This window comes from Anabrus simplex, chromosome 1 (genome assembly GCF_040414725.1).
Source record: "Anabrus simplex isolate iqAnaSimp1 chromosome 1, ASM4041472v1, whole genome shotgun sequence".
NCBI lineage: Eukaryota > Metazoa > Arthropoda > Insecta > Orthoptera > Tettigoniidae > Anabrus > Anabrus simplex.
This window is the reverse complement of record NC_090265.1, coordinates 440982149-441008975: the sequence shown is the minus strand read 5'-3', so window position 1 is coordinate 441008975 and position 26827 is coordinate 440982149. Positions and strand designations below refer to the sequence as shown.

Below are 26827 nucleotides of genomic sequence, written 5' to 3'. Positions count from 1 at the left end.
CCCCAGACCGTACTAACTCAATGAGGTTTAAGTGACGGTGGTACGGCGGCAACCTAATTACCTCGAGCCCTTGTTCCTTCGCTACCTCGTCGACTATTTTTTTTTCTATTTGCTTTGGAAAGGCCTAGGAATGGGAAGGACGCGACCGTTGCCTTAATTAAGGTACACACCCAACATTTGCCTGGAGTGAAAATGGGAAACCACGGAAAACCATCTTCAGGGCTGCCGACAGTGGAATTCGAACCCACTATCTCCCGGATGCGAGCTCACAGCTGCGCGCCCCTAACCGCACGGCCAACTCGCCCGGTGTCGACTAATTTAGTCATACACATATGCGCTGGGATATTTCTTTACTGCAGCCATTCCACTTACAGTTCTTTATGGGCGCTCGAAGAAGGGGTCTTGTCCATTATTACGGAGTGGTAACGTGCATTGTCCATAACAATGATAGAAGGGACTTTGAGCTGTAAAAATCGTACTTGTGTCTTCGTTTTGCATCAGCCTGGAAATAATTAATTCCTGTTACAGGAGATAGCTTAATTCGTTTCTTTCCCGGAGTGCTGTGAAACAAGTTCCTACTATCAGCCCCGTTTTTTGCTACTGCTTTGTACCCCAGTCACTTTTTCCTTCTGTTCTTGGAGGCGAACACCTGTCTGAATGACAGTACGCTTTGAAAGCCCTAATGTTTGAGATATGCGATCCACAACATGATCTACAGGAACGGAGAGACGGCTATACAAGCGTACGAATTTCGTCTCCCTTTCGTAAAACTCACGAGTTCTCCGCACTAATTCTAATGCCTTACTATTAAGGGACACCCGCGGCTCAAAGGATTATCACTTCGCGCTTCATGACTATGTTGTCATTTCCGAGACATCGCACTGCATTCGTTAAAATAAAAGGTCACAATTATCTCACAATGAAAACAAAACTTTCATAAACGCTCGAATCACACCCGACCACGTGCTACGGCGACAGACAAAACGGCAACACTTCGATACAGTAGTCAAGCTACTTATAGATGGCACCACTATACTACCTACATTGCCAACAATAATCAACTGAAAATAGTTTGTATTTATTTTTTAGCTCGCTTAAACCTTATAATATCTTTTAAATGCTCATATTTGTGTAAGAAAATAAAAGATTATGAACACTATACGGAATTAAATACGAAGTAACATGAATAAAATGCGTAACTGTATCTGGCATAAAAAGTAGTGGATTGGTGATTCTGACTGACGGGTGACGTTTTTCATTTCATTTTTGTAGTGGTGCCAACATGACTTACAACTGTCAAGTGCAACCTTGTGCCGGCCCACCTATAGGCTGCCACATACATATTTCTACAGCTTCCCGTATAATCCTGGACCTGTAGTGTCTAGTGTGGGCAAGAGCTCGAGCATCTTGGAACATAACATCATGACCCGACGATGGGGCGTGCTCAGCTATTGCCGATTTGGCTGGTTGAGACGAATATTACGTTTATGTTCCTTGATACGGGTACCAATGGACCGGCATATTCGGCCGATGTATACCTTACCACAAGTACAGGGAATTCCGTATACCCCAGGATGTAAAAGTGGGGACAATTTGTCCTTGGTTTTACTCACTGTGAGCAATTTTAGTGGCGGTGCCAAACACGGTTTTTATATTGTGTTTGCGGAGGACCTTGGCAATTCGATCTGTGGTGTTTTGAATGTAAGGCAAGTAGGCAGTTCCCTTCACTTCTTCCTTCTGTGAGCTCTGCTTGGTCGTTTCTCTGGGATGTAGGGTTCTATGAATCTGCAAATCACTGTAACCCTTGAACGTGAGTTTGAGCATGTCCATCTCCACCTGGATATTTGATGGCTCACTAATTCCTCTCGCCCTCTTGGCGATTGTCGTGAGAATGCCTCGTTTTTTGTGCTGGATGGTGGTGAGAATCTGCATGAAGATAGTGATTTGCGTGGGTTGGCTTACGATGGACGGTATGTCCTAAGGAGCCGTCCGGTTTCTTTCTGACTAGAACATCCAAGAAAGGAAGGCATCCGCCCGACTCCATCTCCATAGTGAAATTCCCTGTACTTGAGGTAAGGTATACATCGGCCAAACATGCCGATCCATTGGTACCCGTATCAAGGAACATGAACGTAATATTTGTCCCAACCAGCCAGACACATTGGCAATAGGTGATTGAGCACGCTCCATCTTCGGGTCATGATGTCATGTTCCAAGATGATAGAGCTCTTACCCACACTAGACACTACAGGTCCAGGATTATATGGGAAGCTGTGGAAATACGTAGAAATCCTAACAATTTCAACAGGGACACTGGCTATCAATTAAGTAACACCTGGTTGCCAGCCATTAAATATTTGCGTAGGTAGTTCTCTTCCCTGTCCCTTCACTATTGTTATTTCTTCTCGCTGTTTACCAAATTCGTACGTTCCTCGTCGCCAGATATTTCATTCCAGGCTTGTGTCAATGTCATATGTTACGTACACATGTTGTGTGACCCTTTTAAGACTGATTCTGATGGTTCGGTCAGCTTCTGTTTCGAACGCTAGCGCTGTGCCACGTCCGGGGAGCCATCTGGTGACGAATAAACGTACCATTTCCACTTCTATTATAACGTCTAAATTTCAAAAATTCATTGTTTAAGAAGCCTTTCTCGTGGACAGTCTATATTTTCTTCTGGTGACGCAGAGCACAGTTCTCCGCGAAACGTAAAGAATTTCACATTTTCTTGACACGGCATAAGCCCAAAAGCCTATACAGCATCATGTCTATAAGTACGGGCCGTGAAAGCAACAATGGCAACACCTTCTCAGTATTACAATACTGGGGTGGAAGCTATTGATGGATTATCAGGGTGTGATACAATATCTGTAACAAATGAACATTTTCCTTCAGTTCCTCTCTCACATTTGACAAGTTAAGATGCCTCTTAGCCCAGAAGACGTTGCAAGAGCAGTGGAATTGGTGGATGATGGACGCATCGTTCGCTATGCGACTAATACCATGGGTGCATCATATGGAATCATCCAGCATGTTCTAAGATGATTTTGTGAACTCAGTATCTACCACAGATGACCTGGATAATGCCATCAGAGGTCTACATCTGCTAGGGACGATAGATTTCTGGCCATCCAATTCTTGAGCGAATGCTGAACTACCACCGTCCAAGTCAGAAATCAACTCACGGCAGTAAGAAATGTCACTGTGACAGCGATGATTGTCAGACAAAGACTCCAAGAAGCCAATTTGACCTCGAAGACCTGCAACTGGTCCACAGCTTACCTCCCAGCACAGAGCAGCTTGATTACAATTTGCACGTTAACATCGGAACTGGACTGGGGAGCCGTGGTCAATGGTACTGTTCAGAGATGAGCCACGATTATGCTTTCAGTCACCTAATGGTAGATATAGAAGGCATGGGGAGCGATATTCACCTTGCAACATCTCCAAGAGGTCACTATTTGGGGGTGGCTCCATCATAGTATGGGTCCGTATCAGTTTTGAGGTCTGGACGGACAATTTTTTCAACAATGGAGATGCTCCGAATGCACACCATTTCATTGCAAAGGTGTCAGCGGAGCATGTAATCCCCTATGTTACCTTAGTTTGTGAAAATTTCATCCTGATGATAAAGCAAGCCCATGCCGCTCGGTGCCTAATGGAAAATCTACGTGTCAGGATATGAACCCTTGACTGGCCAGCTCGCAGTCCAGACCTCAATCCCACAGAACACCTGTGGGATATGCTTCGCCGAAATGTCCAGCATCGCAACTTTGACACCCTCAATGAAATGCGGGCAATACCAATCTACCAGGAAACAGTCCAAGACCTTCCAGCTAGCTTGCTGCGAAGGATGGAGGCCATAATCATCGCCAGAGGTGGTAACACCCCATACTAAGGCAAATAACTTTCAGTGGTATGTTCATAAGTTTGCTCAGTATAATGCAATGTTAATTTAAGGTAATGGCATTTTCATAAATAAAAAATCTAAGAACTTTATGGATAAACTTCAAGGGAAAAAACTTCAATAAACAATATACAAGTATGCAGAGCACAGTTTCATTTTATAAAATGGGGCGAGACAGCCGTGCCTGACGCTTTATGCTGTTAGGCATCGTACTGAACGTCACTGGTGTCATTATGGTCTATTCTCATTTGCCATATACCAAGCAACAATAACTTTTAATCACTCACTGTACCATTAGTATTACCTTTGCAAAAACATGTAACGTATGCCACAGACATTTACACAATCCATCAAACTGTCATACGGTTACGTAAAAAGTACGTGCCCAGTATGAGCTTTCAGTAGGGTATGAAATGAATGCTAAAAGTGATGGCATATGTACATTATCATTATAGACTGTTATGCCTTTCAGCGCTCAGTCTGCAAGCCTCTGTGAATTTACTAAACGACACCACAATCCTCTATTTGCAACCAATGCTGTGCCTTCATTTAGTTCTATACCTCTTATCTTTAAATCGTTAGAAACTGAGTCTAACCTCTACTTCTCTTACCATCCATAACAGACTCCATTATTCTCCTAGGTAACCTATCCTACTCCATTCACCTCACATGACCCCACCACCGAAGCCGGTTTATGCGTACAGCTTCATCCATTGAGTTCAATCCTAAATTAGCCTTTATCTCCTCATTCCAAGTACCCTCCTGACAACGTTCACACCTGTTTGTACAAACAATCATTCTTGCTACTTTCATGTCTGTTACTTCTAACTTATGAATAAGATAACCTGAGCCCACCCAGCTTTCGCTCCCGTAAAGCAAAGTTGGTCTGAAAACAGACCGATGTAAAGATAGTTTCGACTGGGAGCTGACTTCCTTCTTACAGAATACTGCTGATCGCAACTGCGAGCTCACTGCATTAGCTTTACTACACCTTGATTCAATCTCATTTACTATATTACCATCCTGGGAGAACACTCAACCTAAATACTTGAAATTACCTACCTGTTCTAGCTTTGTATCACCAATCTGACATTCAATTCTGTTGAATTTCTTACCTACTGACATCAATTTAGTCTTTGAAAGGCTAATTTGCATACCATACTCATTGCACCTATTTTCAAGTTGCAAGATATTAGACTGCAGGCTCTCAGCACAATCTGCCATTAAGACCAAGTCATCAGCATAGGCCAGACTGCTTACTACATTTCCACCTAACTGAATCACTCCCTGCCATTTTATACCTTTCAGCAGATGATCCATGTAAACTATGAACAGCAAAGGTGAAAGATTACAGCCTTGTCTAACCCCTGTAAGTACCCTGAACCAAGAACTCATTCTACCATCAATTCTCACTGATGGCATACTGATAGAAAACGTGTGCATTTATGAAGCGGAAGTAGTAGTCCATCTAGTAGGCTTTCTGGAAACCTACTCGCTGGAGTCGCCGTGGTGTCATAGGTTAAGTGTGGTGCTGTTAATACAGCTGCATTTGGTACGTGGGTTCGAATCCCACTTGAGCCTGTAAATTTTATTCGTATTTTGTACTTCGAGAATCATCCACAGTGCCAATGTATCCAAATGCCCTCACGTCGTAGGTTATTTAAAATTAATTAATTAATTTATTTATTTAGGCACTGTTCTAGGCCATTAGGGCTGCTCATGTGGATGTTTTATAAGCATGGCTGGACGAGGGTAGAATTGTTGGGGGTTTGAATCTGCTTGACTGAGAAACAGCCTGTTAGCGCAGTAAGTGTTAGAACAGATGGCCTTCTACTGTAATGCACATTTCAGCATTCCGTTGAACTTTCATTCAGGCTCTTTGTAGCATTGTAGGTGTTACGGATTCACATGCTTCCGTAATAAGGTTTTGGAGGCTTTCAGGATTTTCCGGCTGCTGAGCATACACTACATCCTTCAAATAGCCCCATAGGAAGAAGTCCAGTGGTGTCAAATCAGGCGATCTAGCAGGCCAGGTGACAGGTCCTACCCTTCCTATCCATCGACTGGGATGTGTAACATTCAGGTAGTTGTGAACATTTGCTGACATTTAAGGGGGAGCTCAGTCATGTTGATACCACACGGTTACACACTCACCCAGGGGCACATCCTCTAGCAGCAATGGTAGTTGGTCTTAAAGAAACTGTACGTGGCTTCTGTCAAATGATCCTCAAAGAAATATGGTCCAATTAGGTGATCAGCCAGTATACCATACCAGACATTTACTCCCCATCATGCCTGAAATGCTGCCTGTCTTTCCCGGTGGGGATTTTCCACACTCCAGTAGTGCATATTATGACGATTCACAAAGCCATTATTATGAAATCGTGCTTCATCCAAAAATAAAATGTGAGATCAAACGCTGGATCATTTGCCACTTGCGTCAGTATCCACACACAGAAATCAAGACGAGTTTCAAAATCTTGTCCATGGAGTTCTTGATGTAGTTGCAGGTGATACGGACGAAAAAAAACGGAACGCAATATCCTTATAACAAACAACTGGCTGAGGTTGGCCTGTTGTGCTACTGCCTGGGTACTCGTGTGTGGATTCTCCTGGAAAGTGTCCAAAACCACCTCAGCAGTTTCACCGGACGTAACCAGTGCCTCTCTAACAGGACCTGTTCGGGAAAGTGACGAAGTTATACGCAAACGTCGCTCTACCCTCCGAATCGTATGTGTGTTTGGTTGTTGTCTGTGCGGAAATTTTTCCTGGTATAGGCACTGTGCTTCCTGTGCGTTCAGTCTTGCTTCGCTGTAAATAAGGAGCATGTCAACATACTCAACTGCTGAATACATAGAGAAGAAATGACCGGGACTGCTAGGCTACACCAAGTGTTATTCAACATTCATGCTACTGGTCGAATGTTGCACGAATGGCCTCTTATTTGATCCTCAAAGTTTGAAATGTGAATAAAAATATTTATCGCTTGTGGGATTCGAACCCACCTACCAACGCAACATGCATCAACATGTCTGTGGATAGTCCACTACACCACAGCGACTGTTGCCTACAGTTCATCAGAAAGCTTACATGGTGTAACACTATTGTCCCGCTTCACAAACTCTCACACGTTTTCTATGAGTATGCCAACGCTTTTAGCGATAATTTCATAACCAGCCGTACGGCAGTTTGATGTAATGTGTAATACGTATCGTATACATGTTTTTGCAAAAGTCGTGCAGTGATGACGCAGTAAGTGCTTTAAAGGCGACTGTAGCTTGATATACAGAAAAGGAAAATCGACCATCATCTCACTGATGTTCGTTGGGATACCTAAAAGCAGAAACGTCAGGTGCGGCTGACTCACCCGGTGTGTTGTTGGAATGAACAAAAAGCAAGGCTTAAAATAAATAAATACAGTTTATGTACTTAAATTAAAGTGATCCACTATTTTTTTTGTCCAACATTGTATTTATGATATATTAAGGTAACTTATTATCTATATTTGGTCCCATAGTGTGACCCTGAATGGGAACATACTGGTCATTTAGGGCTCGGAAGTTGAGGAAAAATCCTTTCCACTCGAGTGTCCAAAGACGAGGCCCAACAAAATATATGTTCATTCTGGGTCATTGTAGGCCAGAAAATGGTGGGTTTTATTAGTCCTTTCTTGCCGGTTTTTGGCATTTTATGGCTTATAGGTCCTTTTTTAGCATTTTTCTTCGGTCGAACTGGCTTTATTTTTTCTTTTCGCAACTTCACCTTCTTTCGACAACATTTGTACTGCCCATTCTGAATTCATACATTAATTAGTTCACCCACCAGGAGCCTCCGTGGCTCCGGCGGCAGCACGTCGGCCTCTCACCGCTGGGTCCCATGGTTCAAATCCTGGTGACTCCATGTGAGATTTGTGCCAGACAAAGCGGAGGAGAGACAGGTTTTTCTCGCGGTACTCCGGTTTTCCCTGTCATCTTTCATTCCGCAACACACTCCACTATAATTTCATTTCATCTGTCAGTCATTGGCCCACAGGAGTGAGATAGGCTTCGGCAGCCGGCACAATTCCTATCCTCGCCGCAAGATGGGGGGCGTCATTCATTCCATCCCTGACCTGGTCACTGACTAGAAAACAGGTTGTAGGTTTTCATTTTCATTAGTTCATCCATCACCTCCTAAAAATCCTTTCTGTAGTAAAGAGAGAAAATGAAACCAAATGAAATTAAATACAATGAAAAAATTAAACTAGTACATAAAAACCCCAGAGGTATCAAATTATGTGCAAGATAAGTGAAATATTGAAAGGAGAAAACCCGATGTGAATTTTTTTAAGAGGAAGATCTCAGCTGCTTCAAGAATGAACCCTTAACATCCGTTGATATGAAGAGAATTTTCTCAATGTTTTGCAATGCGCTGTCTGAAAACTAGAAAAACCAATGATCCTTTACACCTAAGAACCTGGAGATGACTGTTGTGATATACTGCAAAGGCAACTCAGGTAAGGTTTCCATATTCCAATTTCTGTAATCCTACTGTGGTTAAGCCAAGTATGATTCCAGTTATACTAATTTCAATTTCTTTTTCCAGGATGTCCACATGGGTTCGCTGAATTCATTCTAGGTAAAAAAAGCATTTCATTCTAAATTCTGCAAGTACCTTATTTTAACAAACACTAAATTCCTTTCTTTATTTATGTTAATCTAAAAATATATAATGTCTGAAAAAAGAAGTATTTCACTCATATATTTTTATATGCATTTTACATTATATTCCTTCATTAAATATATAATTAAAGCTCAAATTATGAATGAATTTGGATCGCATTTTTGCATCCTTTTTTCTTGTCGATATTTTAAGGTCTTTTTACAGGTCTTTTTTAGGCAATTTATAGGTCTTCAACTTCTGAGCTCTAGACCCCATATGTGGTCTCATTTATACAGTTTATGTCCTGATGCTCTTATAGAAAGCAATCTTATCACTCCAGTAATAAGCAAAGGTTGGCAGTTGGACAAGACCCATCCACAAGCATAAACCAAGGCATTTCATCCCTTGTTGTCGATGTTCGTTAAGCCGGCTTGATCTAATTAATGCTCGGTCATTAAAACTTGCTTATCATTATGGTTCATTTCTCTACCATTCAATTTATTACTTCATTTGTAACGAATAAACCAGGAAATGTCATAAAGTGAGGCTTCAGAATCATTAGCCATCCCTGTGTTAAGTGCCTCTGCCCCTTGAAAAGGAATGCCATGCTGAGTGCCAACACAAGGTTCCCAGTTGTTGTTGTTGTTGTTATTATTATTCACGGCTATTCCTTGAATTGTCACTACTTTCTACATTCTCATCATCTGCCCTTGGTTCAAAATCACTGTAACTACTTTCTTCATCAATATGATCACTGTCTGGCTTGTTCAATAAATAATCCAGACTATCTGCACTAAGTCTTTTACTGCTTGATTTACTCAAAGATTTAAAGATAGTAATGGACAAACTAACCCACACAAAAGAAAACTAACAGCACTGCAAATTTACACAAACAACCCGCGAGACAGTCAATGACTGTCAGCTTACAAAGGCACTCCTGATGTATCCGTATGGGGTCGTGCCTAAACAGAAATTGACGAATGAAAGGTGGACTATGCATTTACTTAAACAGATTGCCAACAGATGGCGGGAAGAGGCTTTATACAGTTTTGAAACACACACTTCCTGGGTACCCAAATGGGTTCATACAGTTCTCTATTTTGAGCAAACATATGACCCCATATGGGGACATGAAGTTCACGAAATTGAGTTCACTCACATAACCAAGTGGGAACGCTTGGCACTCAGTGTGTTAATGGTTGTATATAATGTAGGGGCAGAGGCATTTCTTGTGTAAAGGGTAGTTTATGCTCAAACTCTGCTTTCACTCAGTGTATATAATGATTTGATACCCATGTAGTGTACATTTCAATTAGTATTGCTGTGATGATGGTGACAACAACAACAACAACAACAACAACAACAACAACAACAACAACAACAATAATAATAATAATAATAATAATAATAATAATAATAATAATAATAATAATAATAATGATGATGTTTCTTTGTTATAACTGATTTTCAGAATTAAATTCCATCAACAGTAACATGTTATGTCTTTAAATTAAGTTACAACGTATCTGAAAATGGTAGGACTAGTTGGAGATCTGTTAGTGTGAGTCAGCTGTTTCTGCAGTACTAAGTTTTGCATTCAACTTAGTGTCATTCGTTGCCAAGCGGTATGCGATACAAATGTTATGTTAGAGAAATAAAATATTTTCAGCAATTCATTCTTTTAATGCATTTTCAGGGTCCTTTTCCTGTGTGAGGAATATTTCCATATTGCCCCGAATATTAAGTTCAAATCGATTATTACTTTTAAAAAGTTACTTCATCTTCGTCTAATTCTATTAAAACAATTCTTTCTTCCTTTCTTTCTTAATTCGTTTACTCTCCAGGGTTAGCTTTTCCCTCGGACTCCGCAAGGGATCCCACCTCTATCACCTGAAGGGCAGTATCCTAGAGCGTGTGACTGAGTCAGCGGATACAACTCAGGAGGAGGACCAGTACCTTGTCCAGGCGGTCTCACCTGCTATGATGAAAAGGGGCCTTGAGGGGGGATGGGAAAACTGGAAGGCATAGATACGGAAGAGGGAAGAAAGCGGCATGGCCTAAAGTTAGGCACCATCCCAACATTTGCCCGGAGGAGAAATGGGAAAACATGAAAAACCACTTTGAGGATGGCTGAGGTGGGAATTGAATCCCCTCTAATCGGTTGACCTCCCAAGGATAAGTGGACCCTGTCCCAGCCCTTGTACCACTTTTCAAATTTTGTGGCAGAGCAGGAAATCAAACTCGGGCCTCTGGGGGGTGGCAGCTAATCACACTAACCACTACACCACAGAGGCAGCCTTAAAATAATAATAATAATAATAATAATAATAATAATAATAATAATAATAATAATAATAATAATAATGGCGTGTGACCTCCGAAGAGGCCGGGTGCAGGTCTTTCAAGTTGACTGTATAGGTGACCTGTGCGTCTATGAGAATGGGGCCCTACCTGTGATGAATTCTAATGCTGAAGACGGCACACACACCCAGCCCCCGAGCCATTGGAAATAACCAATTAAGGTTAAAATCCCCAACCCGGCCGGGAATCGAATCCGGGACCCTCTGGACCAAACGCCAGCACGCTAGCCATTTAGCCATAGAGCCGGAAATAATAATAATAATAATTTATAAATGTGTTCTGCAAATGTGGAATATATATTGTGTTGGCCTTGAAAGGTTCTGAATATCACTGATCTAATGTCTGACCAGTCCTTCATATGTAAATTTTATTACAATCGCTGCATGGGAGCCTGAATACCCCTTGGTTACTATAAATTTCCTTTTTAAATTTAATATATTAGAGTTGTAAATTTTCTGTGAGTTTGCTATTGGTTCTAAAAGCAATATTTAAATTAAATTGCTTTAAAATATGATATATTCTGTAAATTTTGTTTCTGAACTATGTAAATGCTAAAAATTGTTTATTCATTTTTCTCTGTGATATGTCTCGGGAGTGGTGAGGTTTCCATTCAGTAGAACTACCATATCGTTAACATACTGAGCCTAGAGTCTAACATCTTCATGGTATGTATTTAAAATTATTTTCTCAAGTTCGTTGCAACATTTATATCAGTTAAAAAAAAAACCTGAAAAGAGGTTTTCCCATTTGAAAGTCCGGTGTCTTGTTGGCAAATCTTCCATTAAAAGTGTATTTTACAACATAAATTTTAATAAACTTATGGTTTCATTTATTTATTCTTTTATTGTATAGGGATTCAACAGTAATGTTTTTTAAATATGGCTTTGTCATTTTATGATGATTACATATCCAAACCCTTAGACACCGAGAATCTATAAATCTTGACCGTTAATGAGTTCCAGAAACTCCAATGCATGTCATGGAACATACTTGTCTCCCAAAAACACAAGTTAACGCATATTCTGCCAGCAATGTGCAGTAAGCTAAACACGAGTGTATTCGGGTCCCGTCAGCAATGTGTTAAAATAAGTTGCTCACTGGCTACAACTCTTCCCTGAAAACACAATAGTATGTTATATTTCTTTCAATTTTATTACAATACTGGTCAATATTTCCACATGTTTCACAGTGGGGGGGGGGGGGACAGCAGTCATGTGATGCATATGTCTCCAATGATTTCAAGATTCTACCTGTACTGATGGGCCATTTGGTGTTGCTAAGATGTTATTTTCACTAAACAGTAAAAAAAAGGTCAATAATTGGAGATTTATTTCTCTTCAACTAGTCTATCAAAATATTCACATAGAATTGGCAGGATATTACAAAAATAATGTATAAAAGAACCCTAACATATGTTCACCATCACTGCATGCAGCGCTCTTGTACAAGTTCTTGAAGCAGAATATTCTTCGTACTTCTTGGGGACATCCAAGGCTGTAAAAATAGAGTAAAAATATTAAGACAGTATACTTTCTTTATGGTATTAAGCTTTTAGAACAAAGATTGTGAATAACGATTCATGACCAACTAACTTTCATTACAGTTTACAGAAACAATATCCTGAGATTCCACATAAATTGACCGACCGACCGACCGACCCACCAACCAACCAACCAACCACCCAACCAACATCCCTTTTCTCATATAGTTGGGTGGCTCAGGCTTTCTGAATCCAATGTGGCAAGTTCAGTCCCTGTTCAGCCCAGTAGTACACTGGTGGAAGAAAATATCCAAACACCATGAAATAAGGAATACAGAATACGGAAATTTTGGCAAAATATTTGTCGAGGTAACATATTTCATTGATTAAAGGCACAAGACAACAGATTAATACCCATGCGAGACAAATCATCGCAAATGTGCCATGCTGGTCCATTAATAATCGGTGTAATCGCCTGACTGTTGAATGCAGGCATGCAAACATGCATGCATGTGTTGTACAGGTGCTGGATGTCGGCTTGTGGGATGGAGTTCCATTCCTGTTGCAGTTGGTCGGTCAATACAGGGACGGTTAATGCCGGTTGTAACATTGGAGTTGTAATCCAATAATGTTCCATACGTGCTTGACTGGAGACAGATCGGGGGATCAAACAGGCCAAGGCAACATGTCGACACACTGTAGAGCACGTTGGGTTACAACAGTCGCATGGGGGCATGCATTATCCTGTTCAAAAACACCCCCAGGGAATGCTGTTCATAAATGGCAACACAACAGGTTGAATCACCAGACGAACGTACACATCTGCAGTCAGGATGCGTGGGATAAACACAAGAGTGCTGCTGCTGTCATAGAAAATTGTTCCCCAGACCAGAATTCCTGGCATAGGTCCAGTGTGTCGATGCCGCAGACAGGTGAAATGCAGGCGCCCCCCTGGCCTCTTTCTAACCAACACATGGCCATCACTGGCAACAAACCAGAATTGGCTTTCATCAAAAACACAACAGACTCCACTCGATCCTCCAATGAGTTCTCTCTTGACATCACTGAAGTCGTAGATGGCGGTGGTTTGAGGTAAATGGAATGCACGCCGCCGGAATATCTTGCTCGGAGCTGTCCTTCAAGAAACCAATTTCGAACAGTTCCTTGCATCACTGCGGTGGTGGTGGTGATGATTATTGTTTTAAGAGGAAGTACAACTAGGCAACCATCCTCTATTTAACACTAATCAGAGAGAAAAATGGAAGGGGTCCGACACTTCGAAAGATGAAGATATCAACCAAAGAAAGACAAGGGCCACGAAGGGCGTGAAAATGAAAGACTCCCTAGCCCTCGCAAACCTAATAGGGTCGGAAAAGAACAAGAGTTGACCAAGGGAGGTCGGATAGGACAGATGAAAGTGAGGAGACTGTCACAAGTAAGTGGAAGCAATGCCAGGACTCAGCTGAGGGCCCCGTGGTCGCCAACCCATGCTCCAAAGTTCAGAGCCCCTGGGGCCCCTTTTAGTTGCCTCTTACGACAGGCAGGGGATACTGTGGGTGTTATTCTACCGCCCCCACCCACAGGGGGACATCACTGCGGTGCCAACTGCCGCTCGAATTGTTGCTGCAGGTGCAATCCGCTGTGCCACAGCCATACGCTGAATACACCGGTCCTCCATCTCGGTGGAGCCACAGGGACATCCGGAACCCGGACTTCTTGCGAGCGTACCTTCTGTGACCATTGCTACCAGCACACATGCACAGTGGAGACATTCCTGCCAAGTCGTTCTGCAATAGCGCGGAAGGAAAATCCACCTTCATGTAGCCTTATTATACGGCCTCGTTCAACCGCAGTGAGCTGTTAATGCTGGCCTCTTCATTGTCGTAAAGGCATTCTCGACTCAGTCACTCCATCCAATCTCACAGGTAACTAACACCCTCGCACAGTACAGCCCGTATTTAAAGCAACCTGACGTACGTCATCTTTCAGATGTATAAACATGCCTACCAACGTTCGTTAACCTAGCAAAACCCTTTCTTGGTGTCTTTTTTCCGCCAGTGTATTTCAAGGTACTCAAATATACCAGCCTTGTTTTAGTACATTCACCGGCACAAAAGAGAGCTCCTGTGGGAGAAAATTTTTGGTACCTAAAAATGCCAGAGAACTGAGAAATATTTCTGACTATCTGGACCAGCAACTGTACAACACTGGAAGAATTCTAAATACTCGTTGGTTAACTTCAAGTTAGACAGGGGTTTCTGCAGTTTTGAAAAACTATGGATTACTCGTGGCACATTTTGAAAGAGCAAACAGGATGAGAACAGGAATAAGAGTGTAAGAGTTTTGCGTGATGGTCTCTTGAAAAAACAATTACAAATGTTGGTCATGTGTGTGATGCTCTTCAAGAGTTGTTAGAACTCAGCGTTGAACTACAAGAATGCAATATGACTCTTTATAAGGCTCTTAAAGTAATATATAGGCAGACTCTTCTGTATGAAGATAGGAAATTTAATGGTGGGTCTCACTATCATTAAGCTCGAAGTGCAGCTGAAAAGTTGAAATTCATGGGAGTTACCCTGAAGTAGAGAAGAAAAAAAGTCAGGCTGCTAATGCAAAAAGCTCTCTTGATCCTGACAGCTATGACAGCTTAAGGTGACGGATGGAAAAGTCTGTTAACGAAGAAGACACACAAATACCAGAATGGACAAAAGTACTGTATCCTGAATGTTGGCCAGATAATGTTCAGAAGAATGTCAGTTCACTGATGTTTATGAAGCTGGTAAGTCCTCCACTACAAGATTTTCGACCTCTACCATATGTAAGTCTCATTCTTTAACTAAGATACTACAGTCAATACGGAACTTATAATATGAATTTCATTTCTTGCAACTCTACCATATGTCAACTCCTGGTACCAGAAAGGAAGACATTTTGCGAACAATATAAAGAGCAAAGAATATTCGCCTGAAGATGGCAGCACCAGGGTCATGGGTCCAATTTGGAAGTTATTGTAATGGAAAAGGTACTAATGTCATGTCTTCAATTTTACTAACTTTTTAATTACCTATGTTGAAGTCTGAAAGTTAATGTAAAGATTAGGTTAAGTTGTGTTTTGCCCTATAGATTGGGCTAGACACTGTGTGTTTTAAATTAATTTTTAACTAATTTACTGCAATTGGCTACCAGGTAGTATGACATGATTGTATGACACCATAGAAACTGTAGCCTGCGATTTTCCAGAAAAAAGCACTGATGTTATTTATAGACTGCAAACCATGTGACGGTGTCTTGGGATACGTAATAACACACGACTAAGTATATTCAACTTGTTTCTGTGCATATGGGGGTTAATCTTCGTAGGTCCGAACATGAGTCTAGAAAAGATTACCTGAGACAGGAACATGAAAAGGAACACACAATACGAAAAACACAATGATAAGTCAGTATGGGAAGAGAGAGAAACAGAAAGAGGAAGTAAGGACAAACAGGAAAACACAAAAGGATAAGGAAAATTTCCACAGCTTCATACAATGCCATGTTTAAATTGATGGGTTCACTTTTCACCAATCCCAGTTCTTTTACATCCACTTCTTCTCAGCCTATGATGAACTCATTTCTGCTTCTCAGCTTCATCAGGTGAACAGATGTCTTCCTCTTCTGCTACTCCCTCTTCCCACAGGTTGTGGTGTTTATCCCGTTGTGCGTTCCTTTTCATGTTCTTATCTTTCTGCACAAGGTGAACCAGCTGCCTCAGCTGCTCCTTTTTACTTTGGAAGATATGTAATCCAGCAAGATGTGTTAATCATGATTGTTGATATTCCTCCGATTGCCTCCCACAATCAGCACGCCAAACTCAAAACCCCAAGTGGGCTGAATAACGTGGATGTAAGATCACTTTTTACAATCAGTTGTTGTACACTCAGCATGTAAAACTCAAAACCCCATTAGGCTGAATAATGTGGATGTAAGATTGCTTGGATCGCAAGAAAAAGGGAATGTATTATGTAATCTATAAGACATTAGCAATAACCTATTTATTTATGTAAATACATAGTGTGTGCTAGTAAAGATAAACAACAATAACACAGATTAAGGTTTCCTTCTCAATACCAAACATCTCTTCTGTAATAACTATTTTGGGAGAAATAAGTCATGGTAAACTTGAAGACTGAACCAAAATTGTTAGTTAATCTGGATCTTGTAGAAGACCTGTTTTCCTTCATTAATGAAAACAATTACTCACACTGGTAGGTACTTCTGAACACGGAAATAATTTCACATGCGAATATCTACAATCATAGGTAATAAATTTCATATTATTCCGTATTGATTCTGTAGGATTATACCGCCAACCAGACAAAGAAAACAGCCTGGTAATACTTAAGCTTGAAAGTCAAAATAGCGAAGTTAGGCAAAGACATTGATAATTCATGTCTTGCCTTATCACTTTTATTGATTATGACTGATGATGGTCTCTAGCAAGACCGAAACTACTTTCATCAAATATATGTCACTTTTTAAGGTTGCAATAAACTGTATTGAATAGGTGAAAACCTTTAGCTTTTATTTTACATCTACATATATAAAATAAGAGTTTTGTCTGAACATTGCTCAGAATTTGAAAAGAATGGTATTTCTGTATCGGTCATGTCCATAGCAACAAGAAAATGTACTTTTTACTTTTCCGTAATTTCTGTCTGTCTGTATGTACACGCATCACGAGAAAACGGCTGAAGAGAATTTAATGAAAATCGGTATGTAAAGTCGGGGGATGAGCCGCTACAATCTAGGCTATAAATTATTTTATTCATGCTGAGTGAAATGGTAGTTTAGGGGAAGGCCTTAAATTTAATTATCGAATATTTATATTATGAGCAGTCCTATCGATAAATACTATATAACTAAAGTTATATATAATTCAATTTCCAATCATTTATGTCTTCTACATTTTTACCGTACTGGCTCTGATAACACAGATATTAATGAATTTGTATTTTTGTTGCTAAGTCCACATCAACGCCGAGCCACGAGAAAATGGGTTAATAGAATTTAATGAAAACCGCTATATAGAGTCGGGGAATAAGAAACTACAGTCTAAGCTGTAAATAATTCTATTTTCCCGAGATGAAATGGTTGTTTAGGGGAAGGCACCTGAAATTTAATTTTTAAATACCGGTACCTATGTTATTGATGCTATCGAAAAGTACGATACTACATAACAAAAGTTATAGACAATACAATTTCCGATCATTTATGTTTCATTCAGTTTTACTGTACCGACTATGATAAGATTAGTATTTCAGAAGGCCTACAACATCCAAAGCGCATAACACTGATCAACAATAACTTTATATTGACCATTGTTTGTTGTGATGTTCTCCGTGCCGCTCAACTCTGATAGATGGGATTACCACTGCCTACCGAGTATAACAGCCTGACTGAACATTGGTGGCAAATAGCCAGGGAGTTGGAAAACTTTCTTCTTTAGCATGCCACTCCTCTGATTCATACATTTTCTGATACTGCAGGTACGTAACACACTGGTTCATCATAGCATTCGACCTATTCAATCCCTACTCTGAGGCACTGATTGGAATGACAGTGTGCATATTTAATGGAATAATGACAGAGGAGTGTTGATGGCAGTCTGCGTCCTGGTTGTTCCAGCTCTGGAACTTTGGACTGTTAGATCGGCATCGTAGTACTGTTCGTTGAAAGTGAGAAAGTGGGCGGTTTTTCATTTGATCGAGTATTTTATATGATAACTTTGCTTTCAATCGCTACATTCCTACTGACGTTTTTGTAATGACCTATGTTGAATTCAGTTAGGAAAACCACCAAGTCAGTCTTTCTGACAATCCTGTAGCAAAGCACGGGTACATCAGCTAGTTAATATCTATAAACTGCTCGGAAATTCATGAAGGTTGTAGGATTGGGTGGAAATGTTGTATAAAGGGAACTAGATTCATCGTTGTAGTTTATGTTTATTGTATTGTTGTGTTTGTTGACAAGTTATTGAGTAGTTCATTTGTAAATAGCGAGATTAAAGCTTTTTTTTAGGTTCGAGAGTGAATCTTATTGGTTGCAATATACTAGCCAGTTTTTATGCAAGTTCCACAATGTATTTTCTAATAACCAGGTTATAACTCAACAGCCCTTCACTGTCTATTGTGTTAATAAGTAAGTCAATCAATCATTGAAGGAATGCATTATTGTTGTAGAAATAAGTGATTAAATTTTTAATATTCCATTAAATACCAGCAACTCCACTTAAACCACTGCATGAACAAACACTCTGAACACCGGCCATATTCTACTTATTTTTCATAACAAGCTGGGGCCACACAGATTTTAGTCAAGGACTGTAAGTCTGACATGCTTGTTGTACATCAACCTACCAAATGATGGAGTGTTAAGTTGTGCCAAGTGATTAGGTATAGTAAAAGTATTCTATTAATGATTAAAACCATAATACAGATATTAAAAATCTATTAAACACCAAAGTGGAGGAGAATTGCATGCTAGATATCATTAATGCCACTTACGTAGCTGCTGTATAGCTGAGTGGGATCAGTTCTGCAGTATTGGTCAGTCTATAGAAGGCTCGGTGGATCAAGTCTCATGCTGCAGTCCTATTTTCTACTTGTACATGGAGTTTCTGTTTTCAAACACAGGTCATTTCTTGCTACATTTGACCGACCTTCAGGTATGTTACTTAACACATGGGCGATGGGCTCCGAGAATTCTCATAGTTTCTCAGCCGACAGTAACATTAGATGACGGGCTACCAGAATTCTCCTTTTTACTCAACTAGTTTCTTTTTGATCTCCCACGCTGGTATCTTCATCTTGTCGCGATGGGGGAGCTTGCGTGCCTAAGTGATCCTGAGAGCTATGCCGGTGGGAGCATAAGCTCCTGGTAGGGCCACCCAAGCCGGACAGGTCAAAGGTGATAGGCCACACTAAGAGGGATACCCTGGTCCTCCAGGTTGGGGGTTGATCATGGGGCTAACAACCCTATATCAGAAAAACAATTCGTTACGAAACTCACAGACAAGAATAGCCGGACTGATGATAATGGTAAACGACCCACGCGAGGAAATAGAAGATGCAAATGGAAATATGATACGTATGTAGCAACCTAGAATGTACGAACCCTGAATAAACCAGGAGCCCTAAACAGTCTGAAACAAGAAATGGAGAAATATAATATTGGAATAGCAGCAATTCAAGAAGTCAGATGGAAAGGACATGGTGTTTTAAGAAGTGGTAGATATACAGTTCTGCATAGTGGTGGAGCCAGAGGTACAATAGGTGGCACAAGCTTCCTAGTGGATGACAAATATAAGTCAGCAGTTTTGAATTTTAAATCTGTAAATGAAAGAATATGCACTCTAAGGATGAAAGCCCATTTTTTCAATATCACCCTTGTGTGTGTATGCACCTAGAAAAGAGGCTGAGGATGAAGAAAAAGATATGTTTTCTGGACAATTGGAACATGCATCCCAAGACAAGATATAAAAATCCTACTTGGAGATTTAAATGCTAAAGTGGGTAAAGAAGAAGTCTATAGGGAGACAGTTGGGAAGGAAAGTTTGCATGATGAGTCAAATGATAATGGACAGAGGCTAATTGATTTTGCTATGGGAAACTCGATGGTGGTGAAGATTACATGGTTTCAGAGAAAGAATATACGGAAAACCATTTGGTGTTCAACAGATGGTGTCACCGTTAATCAAATAGACCATGTAGTAATCGATAGAAGACATGCATCTGACATACTACAAGTTGACAGTTGTGGGGGAGCTGAATGTGATTCGGACCATTACTTGGTAACGGGTAAAATACAGGCAACGTATTGCAACTTACAGATCTGCTAAGAAAGGGAAAGCTCCAAGGAGATATATGGTCTCAAAATTGAAAGATAAAGAAACTGCGCAGCTATATGAATCCAGGATGGAGAAGAAATTGGAGGCTAAACAACAAAGCTGAACAGTGGAAAATATCAAAGGAAAGTGGATTTTATTGAGGGATCCATTGCAGGAAACTGCAGATGAAGTACTAGGAGTGGAAGTAAAGACTATCCGGTAGCGGCCTCTGTCTGAAGCCTGTCGCCACTGTGTTAAGTTTGCAGCCTGCACTACACTGCTATGCAGAATAAAGCCTTATTACAATCATTTTACAGTTCCAGTTTCCTGCGTAATATTAGCGAGCCCCTCCCACTTTGTCTCATTGAGATAAAGTATGTTCTGTTGTTGATGACATTCTCCAGTGTCCTCCTTTATGTCCAACCACTGGGTTCTCGGTCTTCCCACCATCTGTTTTCCTGCCACTTGTCTCCCCAAGCTAATATAAGCTGGTCTTGTTGGCTCCATGCTCATTACATGCTCAAACCACCTCAATCTGGACATGCTGACCTGATCTAACAATGTCTCAATCCCAGCTTCCTTTCTAACTATGCCATTCCTTAACTTTTCCAGTTTTGTTTTATGAATTGTGGACCTTAGGACATCTCAGATGCAACCTTGATGAGTCAGTGAAGGTGCAGGTTTCGATGCCACAGGTTGAGATGACAGCAGTGACTGAACATCACCAGCTTTGATTTTGTTGGTACTCTGGGATCCCAGCCAACGGGCGTAGCCATGTTGAAACACCGGATCCCGTGAGATCTCCGAAGTTAAGCAACATTGGGCGTGGTCAGGAGGTGGATGGGTTGCCACGCGCTGTTGGTGGGGGGTAAGGGAATGGAGGAGCGGAAAGAAACTGGCCATCCTACTGCACGTAAACTCCGGCTCAGGAACACCTCTGCAGAGGTTCGGACCTGCCTTCGGGCAGAATAACCCTTACCTTACCTTGGGATCCCAGAGGAGTGTCCGTACTTGCTGTAAAAGTGAGAGCTCTTCTGCACTCTTTGCCACCTCCTTCGTGGTTAGTGTATCTCGAGATATTTCCACACTTTCCAGTGGATGGTTTCCTAGCATGATGTTCACTGGTTATCCCCCTCTGTTTACTACTGTTTTGAATTTGCTTATCTTGAGATTGAATTACTGGAACTTAACCCTCCATTCATTGAGTCTCAACTGGACTTGCTCCTCAGTTTCTCCCAGGATCATAACGTCATCAGTGAAAGCTATTGCATTTAGTTCAGAGGTTTTCTTGATGTTCTTCATTATGTCATCCATGATGATGATAAATAATAATGGGGATAATGCACTGCCTTGCTAGACTCCACTTTTGGTCTGGAACTAGGATAAATGTCTGTCACCCAATTGCAAACAGCTGGTACAATGGGGGACATGGAAAGAGCCTCCCTGAAGAGAGTATGATTTACATTCGGGCGTTCCCTGGGCAATGGTGAGGTGTTACACCGGCTGATCTTTCCAATCCAGAAGTAACATCTATTACTATATAATGATTAGGGTCCGGATTAAAAAAAAATGCATATGCAAATGCATATTTTGAACATTAGTGCATATACTGGTATATTTTTCTCTTATGTGTGATCGATTATTTAAGATTTCTGAATGAAATGAAAAATCTAATGAACTCTATATGTTGTATCCCTTGGCAACATGAGAAGCCTTCCCCTGATCAAGGAAAGGGCTTTCAGTGTCGCAATACAAGCAGGTAGACGGATAATGACCCATTCCACAACAGCTATTTCCTTCTTTTTGACGTTCCTTTCTCCTTACAGTAGTCTACTAAGGTTTGCTTAAACAAGTGCGTTCATCTGTTGACTTGCTGGTTGTTTATTGCAGTGTTTTATCAGATTAAACTCTAAAAATGCCTAAAGATAAGAGTTTTTAATTAAACAGTGAATATCAGACAATAGTGACTATACAAGTGACAGTGATGTAGTATACTTCAAATGTGCAACAAGAGTGTAAAATGTGATAAATTTCAAATTGAACAGCATTCGAAAACAACTTCACATCTCTCTCAGATCAAAAGAGCAGAGTAAGAATACGCAAAAGCTAGTTTTAACCGACGAGAAAACATGGTGTGAAGTTAGTACATTTTCGGCTGATATGTAAAGCTTTTGTATGCAGCAACACTCCACTCTATAAATTGAATAATCCACATCTATGCTTGTTTCTCGAAAAGTATTGTGCTAATCAAAGGATACCAGATGAATCTACCCTTAGGAAGAACTATTTACTTTCACTGCATGCTTCTGTCATAGATTTGATACGATCAGATAGAGGAGGGAACTGTGTCTGGGTATCAGTAGATGAAACAACCGATTCGTGCGGTTGATACATTGCGAACTTCATAGTGAGTAAATTATGTCCGGAAGAACCTGGCAAACCTCATTTACTTCCATGCAAAGTGCTAGAAAAAAAACGACGACGCTACAGTTGCAAGATTTGTTAAGATTCCCTGCGACTTCCGAGGCCTAGTGAATTGGAGAGTGATTGTTACAAAGTGCACCTTTTAGTCACAGATGCAGCTTCGTATATGTTGAAAGCTGGTCAGTCTTTTTCAGTATTTTTTCCAAATCTCCTCCATGTCACATGTTTGAATAATGGATTGCATCGTATTGCAGAAGATATACATCCCCTCTTTCTATCTGCCAAAGAAGTAATTTCAAGTGGGAAAAAACTGTTCCTAAAAGCACCAGCTCGTGTACAGTTGTATAAAACTCATCTGCCTCAGGTTTCTCTTCCACTGGAACCTGTTCTCACAAGATGGGGAACTTGGTTATCCGCAGTATCGTTCTACCAGGGGAACTTTAACCAAGTGAAAGATGTGGTTAAAAGTATTGGTGATAGTCATACGGCGTGTGTTTGTGAAGCGAAGTGCGCATTTGAATCTGAAACTGTATATAAAGATATCAGTTTCATCCATGTGCATTATTCGTCACTTTCGAAGGCGATTAAGAGTCTAGAAACTCGTGGTGCACCCCTACATGAATCCCTTCAGTTAATTCAAAACACCATTACTTCTTTACACCATTCTGATCTAGAAGACAATGGTTACTAATTGATCATAGACTTGTTTGTAGCAAGATGAAGTTATTGTTATTTTTTGACAAATGATGTTGGGGGAGCGAGGTCTTATCTACAAACTTTCCTTCTCTCACAACGCCAAATATGGTATATGCCGAACAGTAAAAATGAATTTCTAAGTTACAAACTGTTTACAAAACATTTATTATTGACAGTAATGATATATTGCCAGAAATTTGCCAGTCAGTAATCACTGGTCCCACAAGCGTTAATAATAATGTTTCATCAATCCCTATTGATATTTTTATTGTGTTCTCCAATGAAAAATATTTTCCACACATTAAAATTTAAATACAACAGTAGGTAAGTACTACTTTCAAATCACCTAAGCATGCACGAACCTGAATTATTCATGATCATCCTCCACATCTTCATCAGTTGTGAATTCAGAGATGTCACTACCCTCTCCTTCTTGTTCTTCCTCTTCATCATCCAACATATCCCACTGTGGGTGTTCAGTAGGTACCTCAGGAGCTTCCTTCACATCCAACTGTAAATATAAAGATATTTCAAATTATTCAGATGTCCGTAAGTGCTTTACTGAGGTGGTTATGAGAAAACTCAAGGAAAAAAAAAAAGGGGGGGGGGGGTTGGTAGCAGAGAATGGCTTGTATAATAAAATGATTCATTTTTAATTTTCTGAATTATAATAGAGAATAGGTATGAATTTGGAATCAGATGAGCAGCCATGACAAAACACATTACATCAGGATTCTGTGCCACAGTTGAGACCCAACAGGCTGATCCACAAGACTTGAAAACATATATGTATACTGTGAAATATGTTTGAGAGCAAATAGTGGACACACTGAGCATTTACTGTAAAGAGTAACTGTGTGCCACTTAACACTCATCTGTGCCAATTTGGAACATCACTATACTAAGTAACTTAATTTTTACAAACACTTCTCATATATCAGAAACATAAAGAAATTCAAGACTACAGTATTTCTATTTTGGACAATAATGTCAATATAGGCAGTAAATATTTTGTTTCAAATACTCTCTTCATGCTTTTGATACAACATTCCCTTACACTTGTATAAAATATTGACAGACATACCAGAAAAGGCATAGGACTACCATAATGAAAATCATAGGAAAATCTCACTGCCAGAATCACTATCCTGTTCTTTATTTTTTGTTTAATTAATCATGTAGGTCACAATTTCTTAAAGCAGTTTAGTGGTACCTTAATGAATCATGCTCTAGGCTTACAATATTAATGCAGTGTATGATAATTTTAGCAACATGTCACTTTAAAACACAACTGATCTTCTTTGTGAATGGTGTAAAAACATCAATATTATTAGAAAATAATGAACTTTGAATCATGTTTTAACTCTTCTTTAATGACGCTCGAAGATTATTTCAACTAAGGTTCCATTTTATGAACTATACAAGAACAAGGATTACTGTAAGTACACTTTGGATTATAGATTAGACGTCAAGAAATTGCACGATGAGTTGTGGAGAAGGATTGAAGAAAACCACCATAACACACAGCAGAGCTAAAACTAGCTGTAAGTTAAGGTCTGGAATAGTCCAAAATAATAATTAAATGAAAAATCTTGTGATGTTCCATTTACATATTTTTATTTATCATATGGCTTTTAGTGTTGGGAGTGTCCAAGAACATGTTCAGCTCACCTGGTGCAGGTCTTTCTATTTAATTCCCCTGGGCGACCTGCATTTCTGGATGTGGGATGATGACGATGAGATAGGGAGAGGATGAAACCCAGTGTTGGCACTGTCTACTCCTAATGAGTAACACCAAGGTGGTAGTGGTGGTGGTTATTGTTTCAAGAGGAAATAAAACAACCATCCTCTATATAACACTTCAGAGAGAAAATATGGAGAGGGTCCGACACTTCAAAAAATGAAGGTAATGCCAAAGAAAGATAAGGACCACAAAGAACATGAAAATGAATGGCTCCCTAGGCCTTACGAACCCAATACCACCGGGGTCAGAAAAAAATAAGAACTGACCAAGGAAGGTCGACAGGATAGATGAAAGTGAGGAGCCTAGTGCAAGTACGTGGAAGTAATGCCAGGACTCGTGCAAGGGCTCCGTGGACGCCAACCCATGCTCCCAAATTAAGAGCCCCAGCAACGCTTTTAGTCGCCTTGTACGGCAGGCAGGGAATGCCATGAGTGTTATTATACTGATCCCATCCACAGGAGTAAGTAACACCAAAGGGTTTGCTCAAGGCTTAACATCTCCATCCGAATCACCATCAACAGTGTTATATACCCTCACTTCATATGAACACTACAGAGATGTTTGGCATTGAATATAGGCTTTTGGAAATGCAATTCAGTGATGATAAATTGTATGCCATCACCTCTCTAATGGTTACTCAGTTTTTATGGATTTCTGTTTATTACTCAGTTTTTTAACAAGGTACATGCTGGTCATCTGAATCTCTTTATCCTGTATTTTTACTCCATTAAATTTAGTGGGCCATAGTACACAAGACTGATGCTCAAGTATGTTTATTAATACACTGGATAATGTCTTATTTTGCATGCTTACAATGGCATAAAAAGCATGAAATAAAGGTCAGGTGTCAAAAACTTTATCATGAAGTGCCAATCTGTGAAGTAGGTTATCAGGAGACAGTAGAATTTGGGCATAAACCTTCATTTTTCCTTAACACATGCACGCTTGAAATTATTTAGGTGTATCATGGAAATTAGGTCTATATAAAGGTTTTTTATAGAGCTTAAAAATTCCTCTCTTTTCTTGTTAGAGCCTATTTTCAGTTCTTATTACTTTTTCACTTTATATTTTGCATCTGTCTACTTTCTCAATAGCTTGTTCTTTACATTCTCCCTTCTTTTTCCCATCATTGGAAAGTCTAAGGATGAGACACATAGTACGGAAGTACCCGAAGTCCACCCCTTTTCATTCAATCCTAAAATTCCAGCTTTCAACCACGCCACATCTCGTAAGTTGTAATAGTAAATATATCACACCCTTCACACTTTATTTTAATACAATGCATTATATTTATTATTATGTATGTTTGTGTTTTTTGTCCAACCCTTGTCCCATTTCTCTACGGGGTCAAGTATGAGGTGAGATAAATCTATCGTGGCACATTTTTATGACCGGATGCCCTTCCTGACGTCAACCTCATCAGAGGAGTTAATGAGATGAAATGAATGACATGATATACGATAGCAGGAAGGGAGAGGGTGAAACCCAATGCTGGCATACAGCCTACTCCTGTCTAATAGCATGAAGGGGTCTGTCAAGGCTTAACATCCTGATCTGACGGACGAATCACCATCAACAGCTCACTCTATATGAGCACTGCGGAGAGGTTTGGAATTTAATCCAGGCTTTTGGTACACAATCTACGTGACTAGAAAATATAGACCACCACAGCTCCCTACGCTGCCAGCCAACATTCTGATGGTGAAT

At 40.2% G+C, this 26827-nt stretch overlaps 1 protein-coding gene across 1 annotated transcript in view; it reads right to left on the bottom strand.

The window, feature by feature from the left end:
- Nucleotides 1–12216: 12216 nt before the first annotated feature.
- The window catches only part of Sec63 (translocation protein Sec63), a 388322-nt gene continuing 373711 nt past the window's right edge, over nucleotides 12217–26827 (bottom strand). Inside the window, exons 16-17 of the mRNA XM_067135181.2 lie at nucleotides 23739–23887; nucleotides 12217–12403 (exon numbers count right to left, since the gene is read on the bottom strand). Coding sequence (XP_066991282.1) covers nucleotides 23744–23887 — 144 coding nt within the window. The 3' untranslated portion in view covers nucleotides 12217–12403; nucleotides 23739–23743. The remainder of the gene's footprint in view (nucleotides 12404–23738; nucleotides 23888–26827) is intronic.